This window comes from Salvelinus alpinus, chromosome 24 (assembly GCF_045679555.1).
Source record: "Salvelinus alpinus chromosome 24, SLU_Salpinus.1, whole genome shotgun sequence".
Classification (NCBI taxonomy): domain Eukaryota; kingdom Metazoa; phylum Chordata; class Actinopteri; order Salmoniformes; family Salmonidae; genus Salvelinus; species Salvelinus alpinus.
The window spans coordinates 14,928,465-14,948,928 of record NC_092109.1 but is presented as its reverse complement, the minus strand read 5'-3'; the positions used below and the strand labels follow the sequence as shown (position 1 = coordinate 14,948,928).

At 44.5% G+C, this 20,464-nt stretch overlaps 1 protein-coding gene across 1 annotated transcript in view; it reads right to left on the bottom strand.

Moving 5' to 3' along the window:
* The window catches only part of LOC139552211 (voltage-dependent N-type calcium channel subunit alpha-1B-like), a 132,103-nt gene that overhangs the window by 40,276 nt on the left and 71,363 nt on the right, over positions 1-20,464 (bottom strand). Inside the window, exons 17-25 of the mRNA XM_071363715.1 lie at positions 19,457-19,592; positions 19,124-19,253; positions 18,251-18,310; positions 17,823-17,929; positions 11,892-11,988; positions 10,733-10,893; positions 9,974-10,111; positions 3,461-3,662; positions 2,208-2,372 (exon numbers count right to left, since the gene is read on the bottom strand). Coding sequence (XP_071219816.1) covers positions 2,208-2,372; positions 3,461-3,662; positions 9,974-10,111; positions 10,733-10,893; positions 11,892-11,988; positions 17,823-17,929; positions 18,251-18,310; positions 19,124-19,253; positions 19,457-19,592 — 1,196 coding nt within the window. The remainder of the gene's footprint in view (positions 1-2,207; positions 2,373-3,460; positions 3,663-9,973; positions 10,112-10,732; positions 10,894-11,891; positions 11,989-17,822; positions 17,930-18,250; positions 18,311-19,123; positions 19,254-19,456; positions 19,593-20,464) is intronic.

Genomic DNA, 20,464 nt, shown 5'->3' with positions numbered 1-20,464 from the left:
CCTCTTTCCTCATCTTTCTGTCAATCTGTTACACGCACACGCACACACAACTATAGTACACAAGTCCGGATGGCCATTTGATAAATTGTTCAGCAGTCTTATGGCTTGTGGGTAGAAGCTGTTAAGGAGCCGTTTGGTCCTAGACTTGGCGCTCCGGTACTGCTTGCCGTGCGGTAGCAGAGAGAACATTCTATGACTTGGTTGACTCGAGTCTTTGACAATTTTTTGGGCCTTCCTCTGACAGCGACTAGTATATACTGTAGATCCTGGATGTCAGGAAGCTTGGCACTAGTGATGTACTGGGCCGTACGCACTACCCTCTGGAGCGCCTTACGGTCAAATGCCGAGCAGTTGCCATACCAGGCGGAGATGCAACCAGTCAGGATCTTCTCAATGGTGCAGCTGTAGAACTTCTTGAGGATCTGGGGACCCATGCCAAATCTTTTCAGTCTCCTGGGGGGGGGGGGGGGGGGAGATGTTGTCGTGCCCTCTTCACAACTGTCTTGGTGTGTTTGGATCATGATAGTTCGTTGGTGATGTGGACACCAAGGAACTTGAAACTCTCGACCCACTCCACTTCAGCCCCGTCAATGTTAATTGGGGCCTGTTCGGCCCTCCTTTTCCTGTAGTCCACGATCAGCTCCTTTGTCTTTCTCACATTGAGGGAGAGGTTGTTATCCTGGCACCACACTGCCAGGTCTCTGACCTCCTCCCTATAGGCTGTCTCATTGTTGTTGATGATCAGGCCTACCACTGTTGTGTCTTCAGCAAACTTAATGATGGTGTTGGAGTTGTGCTTGGACACGCAGTTGTGAGTGAACAGGCAGTACAGGAGGGGACTAAGCATGCACCCCTGAGGGGCCCCAGTAAAGGTGACATGCTGGTAGAAATTAGGTAAAATGGATTTAAGTTTGCCTGCAATAATGTCCCCGGCAAGTAGGAGCGCCACTTCTGGATGTGCAGTTTTTCTTGTTTGCTTATGGACTTATAAAGCTCGTTGAGTGCGGTCTTAGTGCCAGCATCAGTTTGTGGTGGTAATTAGATAGCTACAAATAATATAGATGAGATTTCTCTTGGTACTGTAGGTAGTGTGGTCTACAGCTTATCATGAGGTATTCTACCTCAGGCGAGCAATACCTCGAGACGTCTTTAATATTAGACATTGCACACCAGCAGTTACTGACAAATAGACACATACCCCGGCCCCTCGTCTTACCAGACGTAGCTGCTCTGTCCTGCCGATGCACGGTGAAGCCAGCCAGCTCTATATTATCCCTGTCGTCGTTCGGCCACGTCTCGGTGAAACATAAGATATTACAGTTTTTAATGTCCCGTTGGTAGGATAGTTTAATCGTAGATCGTCCAGTTTGTTTTCCTATGATTGCGCGTTGGCCAATAATACAGAGGGAAGTGGTGATTTACCTATTAGTCGGCAAATTCTTACAAGGCACCCCGCCCTCCTCCCCCTTTTTCTCCATCTTTTCTTCACGCGCATGACAGGGATTTGGGCCTTGTCTCGACAAAGCAGTATATCCTTCGTGTCAGACTCATTAAAGATTTTTTTTCCGTCCACTTCGAGGTGAGTAATCGCTGTTCTGATGTCCAGAAGCTTTTTTGGGGCATAAGAGAGGGTAGCAGCAACATTATGTACAAAATGAGTTACAAACAACATGAAAAAACAAACAAAATAGCACAGTTGGTTAGGAGCCCGTAAAACGGGAGGCATCCCCTCCGGCGCCATTATCACTGTACATGATGTGTTACCCAGTCCTTTGTTTGAGACAGCTGAATGAATGGGCAGAAAGACAAGAATGTTCTCTATGCATCAGTGCATTGTACTCTCAGCATGTTAAACATTGATTTATTTTATGGAATGCTATGTTAACATCGTACTCTGCGTACTCTGTTGTCTGTGTGTGTGTGTGTTTGTGTGTAGAACACCGTCCCTCAGTCTGATAGACCTGTACAGGTCAACACCTGGCTGGATCAGCCATGTAGTTAAGGGTATTAGCAACAGAGAAGCTGCTCCTAAAACTAGCTTGTACGCCAACAACGTATCCTTCCAAATTATACTGCTTACTCATTCCAAAAGCCTCTCCCAAAAGTTATCCCGCTCAAGGTAGACATTTTCCCTTACAACAGATCGAGGATTAGATTTCACAACCACCAAATATCAGCGCCCCTGGTGTGTGGGAGGCGTCACTGACCTTCATCATCAGCACCACAGTGTTGAGTGCGATCATGGTCATGATGGAGTACTCAAAGGGCGGCGACACCACAAACTTCCACATCTTATACTGAAACGACTGCTTGTCTGCTGGCATGTAGCGTGTCAGAGGCTTGGCGTTGATGGCAAAGTCGATACAAGCTCTCTGTGTTGGAGGTTGGAGGGAGGGACGGAGGGACGGAGGGAGACAAAGAGGGATGAGGCAGGATAGAGGGAGGGAGGGAACAAAGTACATAAAAAAACATAATAATATTATCTTAGAAGTATCTTATGTAAGAGTTTGTGAAACGCACTCATCTCCCTAATCAGATCTGATATTGTTCAAACACTGATTATTAATATAAAAAAGCTAAACATAAAGTAACAACTAAGGCTACAAAATTCCGGGAACTTGGAAGAAATCCAGTTTCTTTTTCTTTCAATCAGGAGTTTGGGGAATTTATTGAAAGTTCCAGGAATTTTGCAAGCCTAGTAAGGACCAAGGTACAATCAAATGAAAAACATCAAAACTAACGTCCCACAGGCGCTGGCATGCATCCCAACAGTTTCCAGACGTGTTTAATATCTTCACACAAGGCAGCAAAACCAGTCTCTCTGATCACTCGCCAGTAGTTTACCAACCTGAAGCACAGAATCTGTGTCCCAAATGGCACCCTATTCCCTTTATAGTGGAATAGGGTGCCATTTGAGACACACTAAGTGGAATTCTCTATGATGTAGGAAATAGAGAGAGCTGGATGGACTACACTGGGCTGGTTGCTGTTCTTTTGTGTTGATGTGTTTTGAGGGAAAAAACAGTCTAGCAAGGAAATCAGCTGAATGTCCACAGGTGCTGTGACAGGTGTTGAGAGATCCAACACTGGGCCGGTTTCAACAGAGGAGAGGCAGGAATGACTTGGCCTTGTATTAATAACTGACTGTGCAAGTTGAATCAAAAAGTACCTTCTGGGTACCAGGCACCTAGGTTTGAGTGTTTGTGTGTGTGTGTTTTTCTCTCCATGTGTGTGTGTTTGGGTATATGTGGTGTCTTTCTCTCTCTGTGTGTGACTGCGTGTGTTCAGACAGCATACTGTCCCTCGTTCTTCTCCAGACTACACTCTGACATGGCCTTGTCTCCCTGCTCCTGGAAGGTGTGTGTGTGTTTGTGTACCTCGTTCTTCTCCAGACTACACTCTGACATGGCCTTGTCTCCCTGCTCCTGGAAGGTGTGTGTGTGTGTGTGTGTTTGTGTACCTCGTTCTTCTCCAGACTACACTCTGACATGGCCTTGTCTCCCTGCTCCTGGAAGGTGATGATGATGAGAGCCACAAAGATGTTGACGAAGAAGAAGGGAAAGACCACAAAGTAGACCACATAGAAGATAGAGGTCTCCATACGGAAGCCTGGGTTGGGACCCTGGTCCTCATAGGTGGCATCTACAGAATGCTTTAGGACCCTGGAGAGAACAGGCAAAGACAGAGGCATTTATAGATGAAAAGGGGCAGGGTAAATGTGGCCCTAGTGGCTGAACTTGTGTCAGTTTCGCATTTTTCACACTAATGGTTAGGGTTAGGATTGGGGGAGGGGAAGCTGATCCTAGAACCATATCTAGAGGAAACTTCACCCCGGGGCTACACAAACATGAGACAATGCCAATTACACTGAACTAAGAAGACAAACATGCCACTATTGTGCATATGTTAAGTATTGTACAGTGCTTTTGTATACAGCAATATTGGGTGTCTAAGACAATTTCCCTCTGGAGGACATTACCGTTTATCCTATCCTAACTAGCTTAATTGTTATAGCCAATACAGATGGCAGCCAAGGGAGGGCACATACAGTGTCTTCAGAAAGTATTCATGCCCCTTGACTTATTCCACATTTTGTTGTGTTACAGCCTGAATTAAAAATGGATTAAGTCAGTTTTTTCCCACCCATCTACACACAATATGGCATAATGACAAAGTTAAAAAAAAAAATGTTGCAAATGAATTGGAAATGAAATACAGAATTTATTTACACCCCTGAGTCAATACATGTTAGAATCACCTTTGGTAGCGATTCGAGCTGTGAGTCTTTCTGGGTATCTAAGAGCTTCGCACACCTTGATTGTACAATATTTGCACATTCTTCTTCTTAAAATTCTTCAAGCTCTGTCAAGTTGTTTGCTTATCATTGCTAGACAGCCATTTTCAAGTCTTGCCATAGATTGTCAAGACGATTTTAAGCCAAAACTGTAACTAGGCCACTCAGGAACATTGACTATTGTCTTGGTAAGCAAGACAATGGCCTTGTGTTTTAGGTTTGGTTATTGTCTTGTTGAAATGTGAATTTGTCTGTTGGAAAGCAGACTGACTCAGGTTTTCCGCTAGGATTTTGCCTGTGCTTAGCTCTATTGCGTTTATTTTCTTTTCTAAAAATGTCCCTTGTCCTTGCCCGTGAGAAGCATACCCATAACATGATGCAGCTACCACCATGATTGAAAATAGTGAAGTGTTGTGTTGGATTCGCCCCAAACATAACACTTTGTATTCAGGACATAAAGCTAATTTCTTTGCTGTTTTACTTTAGTGCATTATTGCTTGCATGTTTTGGAATATTTGCATTCTGTAAGGATTTCTTCTTTTCACTATGTCATTTAGGTTAGTATTGTGGAGTAACTACAATGTTGTTGATCCATCCTCAGTTTTCACCTATCACAGCCATTCAACTATGTAACTGTTTAAAAGTCACTATTGGCCTTCCTTCCTCTGCAGCAACTGAGTTAGAAAGGACACCTGTATCTTGTAGTGACTGGGTGTATTGATCCACCATCCATAGTGTAATTAACAACTTCACCATGCTCAAAGGGATATTCAATGTCTGCTTTGTGAGGCAACGGAAAACTTCCTTGGTCTTCGTGGTTGAATCAGTGTTTGAAATTCACTGCTCGACCGAGGGACCTTACAGATAATTGTGTCTGTGTCATTCAAAAATCATGTAAAACACTATTATTGCACACAGAGTGAGTCCATGCAACTTATTAAGCAAATATTTACTCCTGAACTTATTTAGGCGTGCGATAACAAAAGGGTTGAACACTTACTGACTAAAGACATTTTGTAATATTTTATTAATTTGTATAAAAATATATAAAAATAATTCTAAAAACATAATTCCACTTTGACATTATGGGGTATTGTGTGTAGGCCAGTGACACACAATCTAAATGTAATCCATTTTAAATTCAAGCTGTAACACAACAAAATGTGAAAAAAGTCAAGGGGTGTAAATACTTTCTGAAGTCACTGATAAGGATATGTGTTGTACAAGCATGTTGTGAAATAAAATGGTGAACATTTACTGGAACAAAGCATGCCCAATATTGATCTGTCACCACCCATAACTGAGTACAGCAGGGAATACTATTATAAAGCATGGAATAATAGAATGTTCACCAGGTTCACCATTTTATTTCACAACATGCTTGTACAACACATCCTTATCAGTGCCTTCAGAAAGTATTCACACCCCTTGACTTTTTCCACATTTTGTTACAGCCTTATTCTAAAATCAATGAAATCATTTCCCCCCCTCATTAATAAAAAAACAATACCCCATAATGACAAATAATTTTTTATAATTGATTAAAAATGTAAACTGAAATATTACATTTACATAAGTATTCAGACCCTTTACTCAGTACTTTGTTGAAGCATCTTTGGCAGCGATTACAGCCTTGAGTCTTCTTGGGTATGACGCTACAAGCTTGGCACACCTGTATTTGGGGAGTTTCTCCCATTTTTCTCTGCAAATCCTCTCAAGCTCTGTCAGGTTGGATTGGGAGCGTTGCTGCACAGCTATTTTCAGGTCTCTCCAGAGATGTTCCATCGGGTTCAATCGGCCACTCAACGACATTCAGAGAGTTGTCCCGAAGCCACTCTTGCGTTGTCTTGGCTGTGTGCTTAGGGCCGTTGTCCTGTTGGAAAGTGAACCTTCGCCCCATTCTGAGGTCCTGCATGCTCTGGAGCAGGTTTTCATCAATGATCTCTCTGTACTTTGCTCCGTTCATCTATCCCTCGATCCTGACTAGTCTCCCAGTCCCTGCCGCTGAAAAACATCCCCACAGCATGATGCTGCCACCTGCTTCACCGTAGGGATGGTGCCAGGTTTCCTCCAGATGTGACACTTGGAATTCAGGCCAAAGAGTTTAATCTTGGTTTCATCAGAGCAGAGAATCATGTTTCTCATGGTTTGAGAGTCTTTACGAAACTCCAATCGGGCTGTCATGTGCCTTTTACTGAGGATTGGCTTCCGTCTGGCCACTATACCATAAAGGGCTGATTGGTGGAGTGCTGCAGAGATGGTTGTCCTTCTGGAAGGTGCTCCCATCTCCACAGAGGAACTCTAGAGCTCTGTCAGAGTGACCATTGGGTTCTTGGTCACCTCCCCCGATTGCTCAGTTTGGCCGGGCGGCCAGCTCTAGGAAGACTCTCGGTGGTTCCAAACTTCTTCCATTTAAGAATGATGAAGGCCACTATGTTCTTGGGGACCTTCAATGCTGCAGACATTTTTTGGTACCCTTCGCCAGATCTGTGCCTTGACACAATCTTGTCTCGGAGCTCTACGGACAATTCCTTCAACCTCATGGCTTGGTTTTTGCTCTGACATGCACTGTCAACTGTGGGACCTTACATAGACAGGTGTGTGCCTTTCCAAATCATGTCCAATCAATTTAATTTACCACAGGTGTACTCCAATCAAGTTTTAGAAACATCTCAAGGATGAACAATGGAAACAGTATGCACCTGAGCTCAATTTTGAGTCTCATAGCAAAGGGTCTGAATACTTATGTAAATAAGGTATTTCAGTTAAAAAAATAAACATTTGCTCAAAATTCTTAGTAAGTACAATTATTAAAACATTTTTTGTTTTGAGTTCAAGCAAATCTATTTTTTTTAGGTAATATCACATATAAAGTATAATTTGTTTATGCAGAGGTTAGTTAAGTAATTGTTTACATTATATATTTTTTCATCATTAAACATTTATGATGTTTTTCAAGTAAATTATATAAAAAAATATATTTTAAAGTTCTATTTATTTGAAATGTATTTTGTTTGGTCAAACAGTTTGTCTTGTTTGGGGGAGGAGCCCCCTTTAGAATAATACCCAGCATGCTTTGAAACTGTACATTTTTACATATTTACATTTTGGTCATTTAGAAGATCTTTCTTTGTAGTAATGAACAACATGAAGAAACGCACTTATTGCACCCAAAAATATGAAGTTTAGAAGATATATCTATTAAGTAGCAACAGCTTGAAAATATTGATTATGTGACATGTTTATGTAACTAAAACATATTGAGTTACAAAATATCTGTACCTGCACTCTGATATTGTAGTGCAACGGGTTTCCACAAAGGTTTTGAGTAATGGGGTTTACAGTGAAGAGATATGCTATTCCTTCTCAAGCCCTAGTCGCTGGGTTACAGGGAATACAGCCATTTTGATTTAAGGATTAATCTAACAGCTAGTTAACTCATTTTACATAACTTATACCGTGTAGCCCTGCATTATTACTTGGGATTAATGATGTGGAAAGAGAAAGAGAGAACGACAGAGGGGGAGAGAGAGAGCAATGAAAAATGACTGACTAGCTGACGAGAGCACATAAGACACTCCAACACCGTGAAGATTCTACATGCCATATAAATCAGGGTAATGATGAGGGACATACTGTATCTCTGACTAGCGCTGTCTTCTCCTGAACATTAACTCATGCAAGGATGCACACAATCAGAAACACACACATACACACACACACACACATACACACATATACAGTGGGGAGAACAAGTATTTGATACACTGCCGATTTTGCAGGTTTTCCTACTTACAAAGCATGTAGAGGTCTGTAATTTTTATCATAGGTACACTTCAACTGTGAGAGACGGAATCTAAAACAAAAATCCAGAAAATCACATTGTATGATTTTTAAATAATTAATTTGCATTTTATTGCATGACATAAGTATTTGATCACCTACCAACCAGTAAGAATTCCGGCTCTCACAGACCTGTTAGTTTTTCTTTAAGAAGCCCTCCTGTTCTCCACTCATTACCTGTATTAACTGCACCTGTTTGAACTCGTTACCTGTATAAAAGACACCTGTCCACACACAATCAAACAGATTCCAACCTCTCCACAATGGCCAAGACCAGAGAGCTGTGTAAGGACATCAGGGATAAAATTGTAGACCTGCACAAGGCTGGGATGGGCTACAGGACAATAGGCAAGCAGCTTGGTGAGAAGGAAACAACTGTTGGCGCAATTATTAGAAAATGGAAGAAGTTCAAGATGACGGTCAATCACCCTCGGTCTGGGGCTCCATGCAAGATTTCACCTCGTGGGGCATCAATGATCATGAGGAAGGTGAGGGATCAGCCCAGAACTACACGGCAGGACCTGGTCAATGACCTGAAGAGAGCTGGGACCACAGTCTCAAAGAAAACCATTAGTAACACACTACGCCGTCATGGATTAAAATCCTGCAGCGCACGCAAGGTCCCCCTGCTTAAGCCAGTGCATGTCCAGGCCTGTCTGAAGTTTGCCAATGACCATCTGGATGATCCAGAGGAGGAATGGGAGAAGGTCATGTGGTCTGATGAGACAAAAATAGAGCTTTTTGGTCTAACTCCACTCGCCGTGTTTGGAGGAAGAAGAAGTATGAGTACAACCCCAAGAACACCATCCCAACCGTGAAGCATGGAGGTGGAAACATCATTCTTTGGGGATGCTTTTCTGCAAAGGGGACAGGACGACTGCACCGTATTGAGGGGAGGATGGATGGGGCCATGTATCGCGAGATCTTGGCCAACAACCTCCTTCCCTCAGTAAGAGCATTGAAGATGGGTCGTGGCTGGGTCTTCCAGCATGACAACGACACGAAGCACACAGCCATGGCAACTAAGGAGTGGCTCCGTAAGAAGCATCTCAAGGTCCTGGAGTGGCCTAGCCAGTCTCCAGACCTGAACCCAATAGAAAATCTTTGGAGGGAGCTGAAAGTCCGTATTGCCCAGCGACAGCCCCGAAACCTGAAGGATCTGGAGAAGATCTGTAGGGAGGAGTGGGCCAAAATCCATGCTGCAGTGTGTGCAAACCTAGTCAAGAACTACAGGAAACGTATGATCTCTGTAATTGCAAACAAAAGTTTCTGTACCAAATATTAAGTTCTGCTTTTCTGATGTATCAAATACTTATGTCATGCAATAAAATGCAAATTAATTACTTAAAAATCATACAATGTGATTTTCTGGATTTTTGTTTTAGATTCCGTCTCTCATAGTTGAAGTGTACCTATGATAAAAATTACAGACCTCTACATGCTTTGTAAGTAGGAAAACCTGCAAAATCGGCAGTGTATCAAATACTTGTTCTCCCCACTGTATACACACACCTCCCACTGGAGCTCACCCCACCTAGCATCCCTCTGAGAGCATTTATTTAACCCATATCATTGGCACTTTGGCCTTTGAAATGGATGTCAAATGGGATGCTCGTCTTGTAAAGGACACTCTGTACGTTCAATAGGGGTTGATGGACCCCGTTGGAACCCTCTCGTCTGCCCGGGAAGCTGACTGGCTACCCTGTGGTTATGTGAGTAGGTGATGTGTAGGTGATTGGCTAGCCTGTGATTATGTGACTGGGTTCTTTCCAGTAATTGGCTGGCCTGAGCCACTCTCTGCAGCTTATTGGCTGGTGTGAGGCGTGGGCTACTCACATTGGCCAGCCCTCCCCGGTGGAGACGGTGAAGAGGGTGAGGAAGGCCCAGAGCACATTATCATAATGGAACTCGTACTTTCTCCACTCACGATCCTGGGCAGCCACGTCATCACGGTCATAGTCCAGAAACTTACCCCTGATGAATGCCGGAGAGAGGGAGGGAGGGAGAGAAAAAGAAAGCGAGAGAAAGGAGAAAGAGAGAAAAGAGAGAGAGAAAGCAAAAAAGAGAGAGTAGCACAATATTGTATTAGAATATTGTAGGTGAATTGGCTCAAGCTACAGTACCAGTCAAAAGTTTTTTATTTTTTATTTTTACTATTTTCTACACTGTAGAATAATAGTGAAGACATCAAAACTATGAAATAACACATATGTATTCATGTAGTAACCAAAAAAGTGTTAAACAAATCTAAATGTATTTTATAGTTGAGATTCTTCAAAGTAGTCACCCTTTGCCTTGATGACAGCTTTGCACACGCTTGGCATTCTCTCAACCAGCTTCATGAGATAGTCACCTGGAATGCATTTCAATTAACAGGTATGCCTTGAATCTCTTTCTACTACATGGTTCCATATGTGTTATTTCATAGTTTTGACGTCTTCACTATTATTCTACAATGTAGAAAATGGTACAAATCAAGAAAAACCCTGTAATGAGTAGTTGTGTCCAAACTTTTGACTGGTACTGTATCTATTTAGCAAGGGTTCATATCCAATACCAGTCCATGTCAGTACTGTAAGAGTGTCTGTAATGTACCTGCAGTCCTTCTCCAGACTTTTAGACTCGTCGGTGCAGTAGAAGAACTTGCCCTTGAACAGCTGCACAGCGATCACAGCGAAGATGAACATGAAGAGCATGTAGACAATGAGGATGTTGAGCACGTTCTTCAGAGAGTTGACCACGCAGTCAAACACAGCCTGAAGGGGAAGACAAACACACACAATCACTCAAACTCACATTGACATGCATGTAAACACCCGGCCGCACACGCATACGCACACACACACACACACACACACACACACACACACACACACACACACACACACACACACACACACACACACACACACACACACACACACACACACACACACACACACACACACACACACACACACACACACACACACACACAGTCCCTTCACAGCACTCTTGATCAGTTTGCGGTTTGATGTCATGGCAGGTATGCAATCTGCCCAATGAATATGTATCAGCTGGGGATGAATAAGACAGTAACTCACAGAGCTGCTCTGCGACCAACCTGTCACAAATGCCACTGTCCAAGTATCTAACTGTATGAGAGTGGTTAGCTCTGGTCCAGGGCATTATGTGCAGCTTGCTGATGCTGAGCCTTCAGCACTGAGCCTTCAGCACTGAGCCTTCAGCATCAGCAAGCGGCACGTAATGCCCTGGACCAGAGCTAGAGAGTAGTGGGCTTATCTCCCTGCCAACACTGATCAATCTCAATCATCTCAATCACCCATCAATTCATAGGATTTGCTGCGGTCTTTGGTTCGATCCATGACCTTTGTCTGATCAACTACCTTTCCACACATCAATTACTTTGGTCTAGTCTGGTTCAGACAATATCAGAGCTGGAGCTGGGGTCCTGATGAGAGAGAGACGGATTTGCATTTTTCTCATTTGTCACATAAAAACAGTCGCCGGGTGGAGGATGATAAACTGGTATATGAAGATAGACACTGGGGATATCAGTCATGACATCACGCCATCCTCTCCCATTAACTTATCTCTCATACAATCACTTGCGATTTCGGGAATCCACTGTCTGCCGCTGCAGCGTTTGTATGCGTGTGTGCGTGTTTGTGGGTGTGTGCAACGTGTCAACCGGTCATGGAGGCGGCTTCTCTGCTCTGCCAGAGAGGAGGTGACGGGTGGCAGATGTAGTCACCTTGAGCTTGGGCAGTCGTTTAATGGTCTTCAGGGGCCTCAGGACTCGCAGCACCCTGAGGGACTTGATGGTGTTGATGTCCTTGCCTTTAGTTCCTCTGCACAGAGCAAGCCCACAGTTAGTGAACGAAGGAGAAGATTCTGCTCTTGACCACAGGCTCTCACCACTACCTTACCTTCTGTTCTGTCGCACACACAGAAAGCGCACACACACGCACGCACACACACGCACGCACGCACACACACCCACACACACAATATTTAGTAATATCTCTCTCTTCACTCATTCTCTTTAAGGCACACATGTATCAAATGTCCTTCCATCCCCGCAGGTTGTAGTGAGGTATACTCCGTAGTTAGTAGAGTACAGTAGAGTACATTAGAGTACAGTAGTTAGTAAAATACATGCATGTGAGTAGAGGGCTTATTCTACAGAAACATACTGTACCTAGCAACACAGGGTAGGACAGTAAATCACATTTCAAGAGCAATTCAAAGGGTTTCTATACAGGGAACAATCACATAACAGGACGAAGGACTACGATCCACTATCCACTGGTATTTCTGTGGAATAACACAGACATACACAGTTGTAGAAAAAGACACAAAGAAGCAAGTCCTGATCAGGGACACGCTTCTTTGCAGGAACCAGTTCTGTCCTAGCCATTGGAGCTGTGCTTGCTACAGTGGCGGGTTAAATAGAAATGATTTAGAACCTGTTAGCGACAATATACTGTACTGTCCTCAGGAGCCAGAAGGACATTGGTCAATGACAGTGAATGTGGAGTCAATACAGTAATCTACCGACACCGGCCGTGTCCGGAATCTGTCTTGACTTCTACTTACTAAAACTACATACTGTGTACTAATCGTCCTACACACTATTTAAAATGTACTGTTTAGTAAAAATGCATGCAGCAGGCTAAGCAACAAATATCAATACATAATGTCCATACTCTCAACATACATTCTGTACATTGAGTCTCGAAAAGAACCACATTCAGGAAAAACTCAGGAGGGAAAACCAGAAATGTTATTAAGTATTTACGTGAGCTTTATGTTTACGTGCTTCTTTGTGTGGCCTTCCTTGTGTGTGTTTATTATGAGTTTACATTCTTCTGAATGTGTTCGTGTATGCGTGTGTGTGTGAGCGTGTTTGTTGGTGTGTGTTTTCCGGTCACATCTCCTCAGCAGGTTGATAAGCCCTGGGGCACCGCACTCATCTGTAGAGAGCTCTGTAGGGTCCATCTCTCCCCCCTAATTCCCTTTCCCCCTCCTCTCTCTCCGCTCACACCGGGGGGGGGGGGGGGGTCAAGGGGGACTGATGAGAGGCTCAAAAAAAGGACTCTGTAGAAATGTGTAACCTGTCCATGACTCTGCTGGCGCCCTCTTTCCGCCCTCTCGCCGTGCAATGTATTCCACTATACAGTTTGGACTCATGACTTGAGATACATACTGAACTAAAGTACACACCTCACACCTTTGAATAAATCCCACACTGACATCAGTCGGAAGATTGGCAGATCAGCTGGAGCTATACAGTACATGCACATATCTCAAGGGAGGACCGAGGCAATAATGACGTAGTCTATTTGAATTCCGTGGACAAAATATACCTCAGTAAAGAGAAAAGAAACAGAAGCATGGTTCCACACAGATTGGGCGTGTTGACTTTTTCTTATCCAATGGGAGCTTTAGGTCTAATACACTGGCATGCAACAGTCATGCTCTGAAGACCTGGTTACCCTGGCATGCAATCTGGTAAGTCAACCCCCGCCAGCATCAGTCCAGGGTCTCAACACGTCTAGATGGCGAGTGAACCGTACCCCAATAGCGTTCAGAAGAGCCGTGGGCTGAAAGGACGGATGTGTGTGTGTGTTCACATCAAAGTAGCTCAGATCATCCCTGATTATCCTCGGTCACTGTGACTACAGCGTTCTCAGCTGGCCCTTTCCGAAAGAGAGCGCGCAGCAGTTCCTGTTTACGGATGGGGGTATCTGTCTTCCAATCATCTGCCTCTCAGTGGGTATTATTCCCAACCTTCTGCTCTTTCTGTTGTTTCCACCCAACGCCAAACAAGAAGGGGAAACAAAATTCACCCTCCCTGATCTGCCCTTCTCACTAATTATTTCGCTATTTATGATGATGCTGATGAGGTAAGGATGTTTGTATGTGAAATGTGACTTTCTGATGACACCGTTTGTTAATATTGACTTGATTTACTGTAATTCTTGGGTATGTTGGCGTTGTATAACCGTTCTTTACTTTAGCATGTCGGCACACAATGGCAACAAGAGACGGAGTTTAATATGATTAGTGATTGTCTTCTGAAAGCTATTGGGAAGAGTCTTGGTTCACAGAGAGGGTAAGAGGGGGGGACGGGTATCCTGCCCAGTGCAGGACAGAGAGTGAGAGCATTGGAACGCGATGGGGGAGGTTGATGGGGAAGGTTTTGGGAGGATGGGGCTTTGGGGTCAGGGGTCAATAAGAGAGAGTGTTGGTCCCCACCTGGCCACACTTTGTTGCGATCTGATGAAGAGAAAACAATAATAAACAGAACACACACAAACACGTCACAAAGCCACATAGAACAAACGGAAAGCACAGAAATTATGGCTGCTTCATGAAGACAAAGAAAAAGGCAGAAATATACAGAAACACTAAGAAAAATAAACACTTTAAGCCACTTTAAGACAGTATTAATAACGCTGTTGAAGAGAGGAGGCGATATAGTGTCTGGAGCTAGTTAGCTTTATGACGTAATACTGAACATTGAAACACATCAGTAAGAGACAAATAATGACAAGCAAACGGAAGCATTTAACTCACTTCAAGTCAAGAGCAAAAAAGAGAAGAAACCTTCAGACTGATCTGAAAATTACAGCTGTAGGGGGTTTTGGCTGTCTATCTTCTGTTTCTGACAAGAAGACCCAGGGTGCGTCCTAAATTAAACCATACATAGTGCACTACCTTTGACCAGAGCCATATGGGACCTTTTCAAAATAAGTGCACTATATAGGGAATAGGGTGCCATTTGGGATTATTATTTTTTTCTGACAGGAGATTTTACAGTGAGATGGCATCAAGGAAGAGAATACATGACGTTCGACAAAAGACACATCTGAGAGTGCCATCTATCCCTCTGTCTGTCTGCCAGGGAAGTGAGCAGCTCAGAGATGGAGGCTAGGGAGGGAAAGTATATCATCCAGATAACCTCCCAATCAGCTACCCAGCATTCCACAGTACCAGGAGAGGAACACATATATACCATACTGAGCCAGCATTATGGGACAACAACTACCATGCACAAGCACACACACACACACACACACACACACACACACACACACACACACACACACACACACACACACACACACACACACACACACACACACACACACACACACACACACACACACACACACACACACACTTGGATGTATGAACATATAGACAGCCATTCACACACACATACAGTGACCGCACACACAAACGCACCTACTGTTCCATGCAAAAATATCCTTTCAATGATGAGACCGTGTGAATTTTAAATGGGAGAGTAAATCAATGAACATATGCAAATAAACAGAACAATATACATATATACATATATATACATATACATATACAATATACATATAATGACTGTGAATCTATAGATATATAGGCTAGTTAAGCAAATGGACTGAGCAATGAGAGTGAGGCTGCTGGCTACAGTCATGCTACGCTACATACCTACAGTATACACTGGACAGGCAGTGAAAGACAGACAGACAAGTAACCGGGCAAGAAAGACGCCACAGACAGGGACAAGCAAGAAAGCAGGCAATCACAAAGGCATTACCCCATGAAGCTCCTGAAAGCAATCCAAGCCACAAAAGAGAAAGACAGAGGGACAGTTTGAAAGAAAGGGGAAAGAGACAGAGTCAGCGACACAGAAAACCACAGAGGAACCCATCAAAACACAGTAGGCTACTGCCCGGAAAAAAGAGAGAAGAGGCTAGAAGGATAGAGAAGATAAACAACAGAAATACAGATGTGGTACAATTTGCTACTTCAGAGGTTATTACACATTAGCCCCATCGTGACGTTACACTGGGTGTAAAACAACTGAAGGAGCTGGCAGAGAAACCACCATTTCCTTTCACTCCAGAGACGCAGATGGCTGGTCGGCATGCTTGAAAAGACTGGTTTTCACCTTCCTATATTGTCTTTGTGTGTGTGTGTGTGTGTGTGTGTGTGTGTGTGTGTGTGTGTGTGTGTGTGTGTGTGTGTGTGTGTGTGTGTGTGTGTGTGTGTGTGTGTGTGTGTGTGTGTGTGTGTGTGTGTGTGTGTGTTACTTGCCATAGAAGCACCTGATGACTTTCCGTCTCAGTTCCCCAGGGAGGGAGAGAGGAACAGCTGTACATTAGCACTATGAGGAACCCACGGTGCCCCTCTCCCCAGATCAACCTCACGCTCATTGCTCAAATCACACACAATAGGAGGGGGTTATGATAGGCTAAGAGAAGAGACACAATAATCACAGGCAATGGAGTTTGGAGCCCCTGAGAGGTGTACAGAGAGGTTGGCTTTGGAGAATGTTTGGGGGAATCTTTTGGGCCTTGAGTGAGAGACTTTAACACAGGCATGTTTGTTAATCAAATGGCCACCGGACTATTTACATTGACCCCCCCTCCATTTGTTTTGTACACTGCTGCTACTCTCTGTTTAATATCTATGCATAGTCACTTCACCCCTACCTACATGTACAAGTTACCTCAACTAACCTGTACCGCTGCACACTGACTCGGTACTGGTACCCCCTGTATAAAGCCTCGTTATTGTTATTTTATTTTGTTACTTCTTCTTATTTTTTACTTTAGTTTATTTGGTAAATATTTTCTTAACTCTTCTTGGACTGCACTGTTGGTTAAGGGCTTGTAAGTAAGCATTTCACGGTAAGGTCTATACTCGTTTTATTTGGCGCATGTGACAAATAAAGTTTGATTTGATTTGATTTGTAAGTGCGCCAGCAGGGGGAGCCAGTGTGTGACTGTGAGGGGGGAATCTGTCGAGCACACTGTAGGGGAGAGGTGCTGTTGGCTGAAACAGGCCTTGAAACAGTAATAATACTGTAAATTAATGATATATAGCCATTCATTCTTGAAGAATATAACTTATAAATGTCTCATGAGATTTTTTAATTGTATTATTATTTTTATTTTTAAATTACCCCTTTTTTCTTCCCAATTTCATGGTATCCAATTGGTAGTAGTTACAGTCTTGTCTCATCTCTGCAACTCCCGTACGGACTCGGGAGAGGCGAAGGTCGAGAGCCATGCGTCCTCCGAAACACAACCCAACCTAGCCGCACTGCTTCTTGACACAATGCACATCCAACCCGGAAGCCAGCCGCACCAATGTGTCGGAGGAAACACCGTACACCTGGCGACCTGGTCAGCGTGCACTGCGCCCGGCCCGACACAGGAGTCGCTAGTGCGCGACAAGGATATCCTTGCTGGCCAAACCCTCCCTGACCCGGACGACGCTGGGCCAATTGTGCGCCGCCCCATGGGCCACCAGAATCTCTGGTGGCACAGCTAGCACTGCGATGCAGTGCCTTGGACCACTGCGCCACCCGACCTGTCTCATGAGCCTTGTTCAACTGTCTTACCCTACCATAATCCACAATATCAACTTGTTTTACTCGATTGTTTGTAAACAATCCAATTGTAAACAAACACTGTATAGTTTTAAAACAGTCCTTGCATCCATGTTTCCGTCTTCGAATTTGAGAGGTTACATTTCTCCAGCCCCCGTCCCTCAGCTGTTTACCAAAACAAATGGTGAGGTGACTGACGTTGTTGTTTTCGGAATCACAGATTGCCACTTTAAGCCCTTCTACAGGTGCCAGAGGAACATACAGTACGTCAAAGTGTGTACTTACGAGCAGGCGAACGCCACCAGAGCTCCACTGACCACGATAAAGTCCAGGATGTTCCACAGGTCGCGGAAGTAAGAACCAGGATGGAGGAGCAGTCCCAGGTCTATCATCTACACACAGAGTCGAAGATGATAGAATATACGGGGAAGACGATCCACATTAAACTACTAGTACTAACAGTTTGCAATCTCACCCTCTGAAACAGTATAAGTGTCCAAGGGATGAACATTACCACTCCAGTAAAGAGCCCTGATATTGGATGTAGTACTTAAAAAGGAACCAGACATCTCCCTTCCAACTTGAGGCAGCGTTGCAGTGCAGTTATTTTGAGCTGCAACCTAAGAGAGTACCTCTGTGTATGCTATTCAAACTGAGGAAACTGTCCAATGTCCATTTGCAACACGTTCCCCAGCATGACATTGACCTCTCACCTTAATCACCATCTCAAAGGTGAACACTCCCGTGAAGACGTAGTCCAGATACTTGAGCACCTGCAAGAGGACATATGACGGTGAGAAACGATTGAACCGTCTGTCAGAAGTCACACAGCCTGTCTTCTTTACTCTTCCCCAAGACACAAATGCGCAAGTGAACAGCAAACCTGGTTTCAGAAAACAAATAAAGCAAGACCTCGCGGCACAACGCCGCTCCCCCATGTGACCTACTTGCTGTGTGTATGTACTGGCACGTACGTGGAACTGATAGATGCAGACACACTACACGTTCATGTTTTGAAACGTATGTAAATTGTAAAATATTTGGTCTGTAATGTCTTTTTCCGTTACGTGTCAGACCCCTGTAAGACTAGCTGTCGCCATTGGCAACGACTAATGTGAATCCTAATAAATCTAAATCAAAAAAGCAGGCAATAGCCTTAGCAGCACTCAGCTCATGTTTATTCCAGCTGAGCCCTTCACTAGAATGCTAATAAGTTAAGCCTGTCTTTTTGAAGACCCAAATGAACTCAAAAATACTTTACAGAAATACTGTGCACTCTCACACAGTCTAACTGTCAGGTGATATTAACAGAAATTCTAGAAGCTTCTGTCAGCTCAATCAGGCCTAATGAATCAGCTAGTCAGTCAGTTAGTCAGTCAGTTGGAATGAGGACCAGAGGGGGTTGTGGAATTTGGAGGCAATTTAAGTCCAAATTCCTTTAGCGCTAGTAGGGACTGCTCCTCAGGCCTCTGTACTTGTAAAGGACCCCAAAACCCAGCAGCCCAGTGTGTGTGTGTGTGTGCCCGCCTGTGTGCGTGCCCGCCTGTGTGCAGGCCTGTGTGTGTGTGTGCACTTGCAGGACTCACGTTATTGCGGGGTGCATTGGCCTGCACAGGGTCTTCAGCAGCCAGGGCTATGCTGCTCATGGTGATGACCGACAGGATACACATCTCAAAGTAACGCAGGTTCACCACGTAGTGACACAGCCGACGCACCCTGAACAGCAAAGCACAGGTCATCTTGCTGAGTTCACTCAACATACCCTCCCAAAACGCTAACAGAACACTGAGTTGGACTCAATACAGTAATGCAGAAAAAGTCTTACTGCCTTTATAGGTAGAACTATCACTGTTATACTGCACATATATGAGCAAGATCAATTAGAGCCAGCAGGTTCGATGTCTCAGGGCCTGACTTACGGGTTGGTCTGCCCGAACACAAACATGGAGCTGTAGGGTAGAATGTGTTTGGGGCCGTTCTTCAGCTCCTCCTCATCCTCCTCTAAGTTCTTCTTCTCCTCGTTCAGGGGGAGGCTCTCACAGTCTATGTTATTCACTATCAGATAGAGAGAGAGAGAGAGAGAGAGAGAGAGAAAGAGAGAGAAAGAGAAAGAGAGATATTGACTGAAGTGTTTCCCCTGCAGCCCATGCCTAACAGGAGCATAACACAGTGTGGCACTGACTGGGGTACTGACTGAGGTACAGAAGGAGATACTGACTGAGGTACTGAGAGAGGTACTGACTGAGGTACTGCCTGAGGTACTGACTGTGTTACAGACTGAGGTACAGACTGGAATACTGACGGGGTACTGACGGGGGTACTGACTGAGGTACTGACTGAGGTACAGACTGAGGTACAGACTGAGGTACAGACTGGATTACTGACGGGGATACTGGCTGGGGTACAGACCGGGGTACTGACCGGGGTACAGACTGGTATAGTGCCTGGGGTACTGACTGAGGTACTGACTGAGGTACAGACTGGGGTACTGACTGAGGTACAGACTGAGGTACTGACTGGGACACAGACTGAGGTACTGCCTGAGGTACAGACCGAGTTACAGACTGAGGTACAGACTGGAATACTGATGGGGTACTGACGGGGTACTGACGGGGGTACTGGCTAAGGTACAGACTGAGGTACAGACTGAGGTACCGACTGAGGTACTGACTGGGGTACAGACTGGGGTACAGACTGGGGTACTGACTGGGATACTGACTGGGATACTGGCGGGGGTACTGACTGGGGTACAGACTGGGGTACAGACTGGAGTACAGACTGGGATACTGACTGGGGTACTGACTGGGGTACAGACTGGAGTACAAACTGGGATACTGACTGGGATACTGACTGGGGTACTGCCGGGGGTACAGACTGGGGTACAGACTGGGATACTGACTGGGGTACAAACTGGGGTACTGACTGAG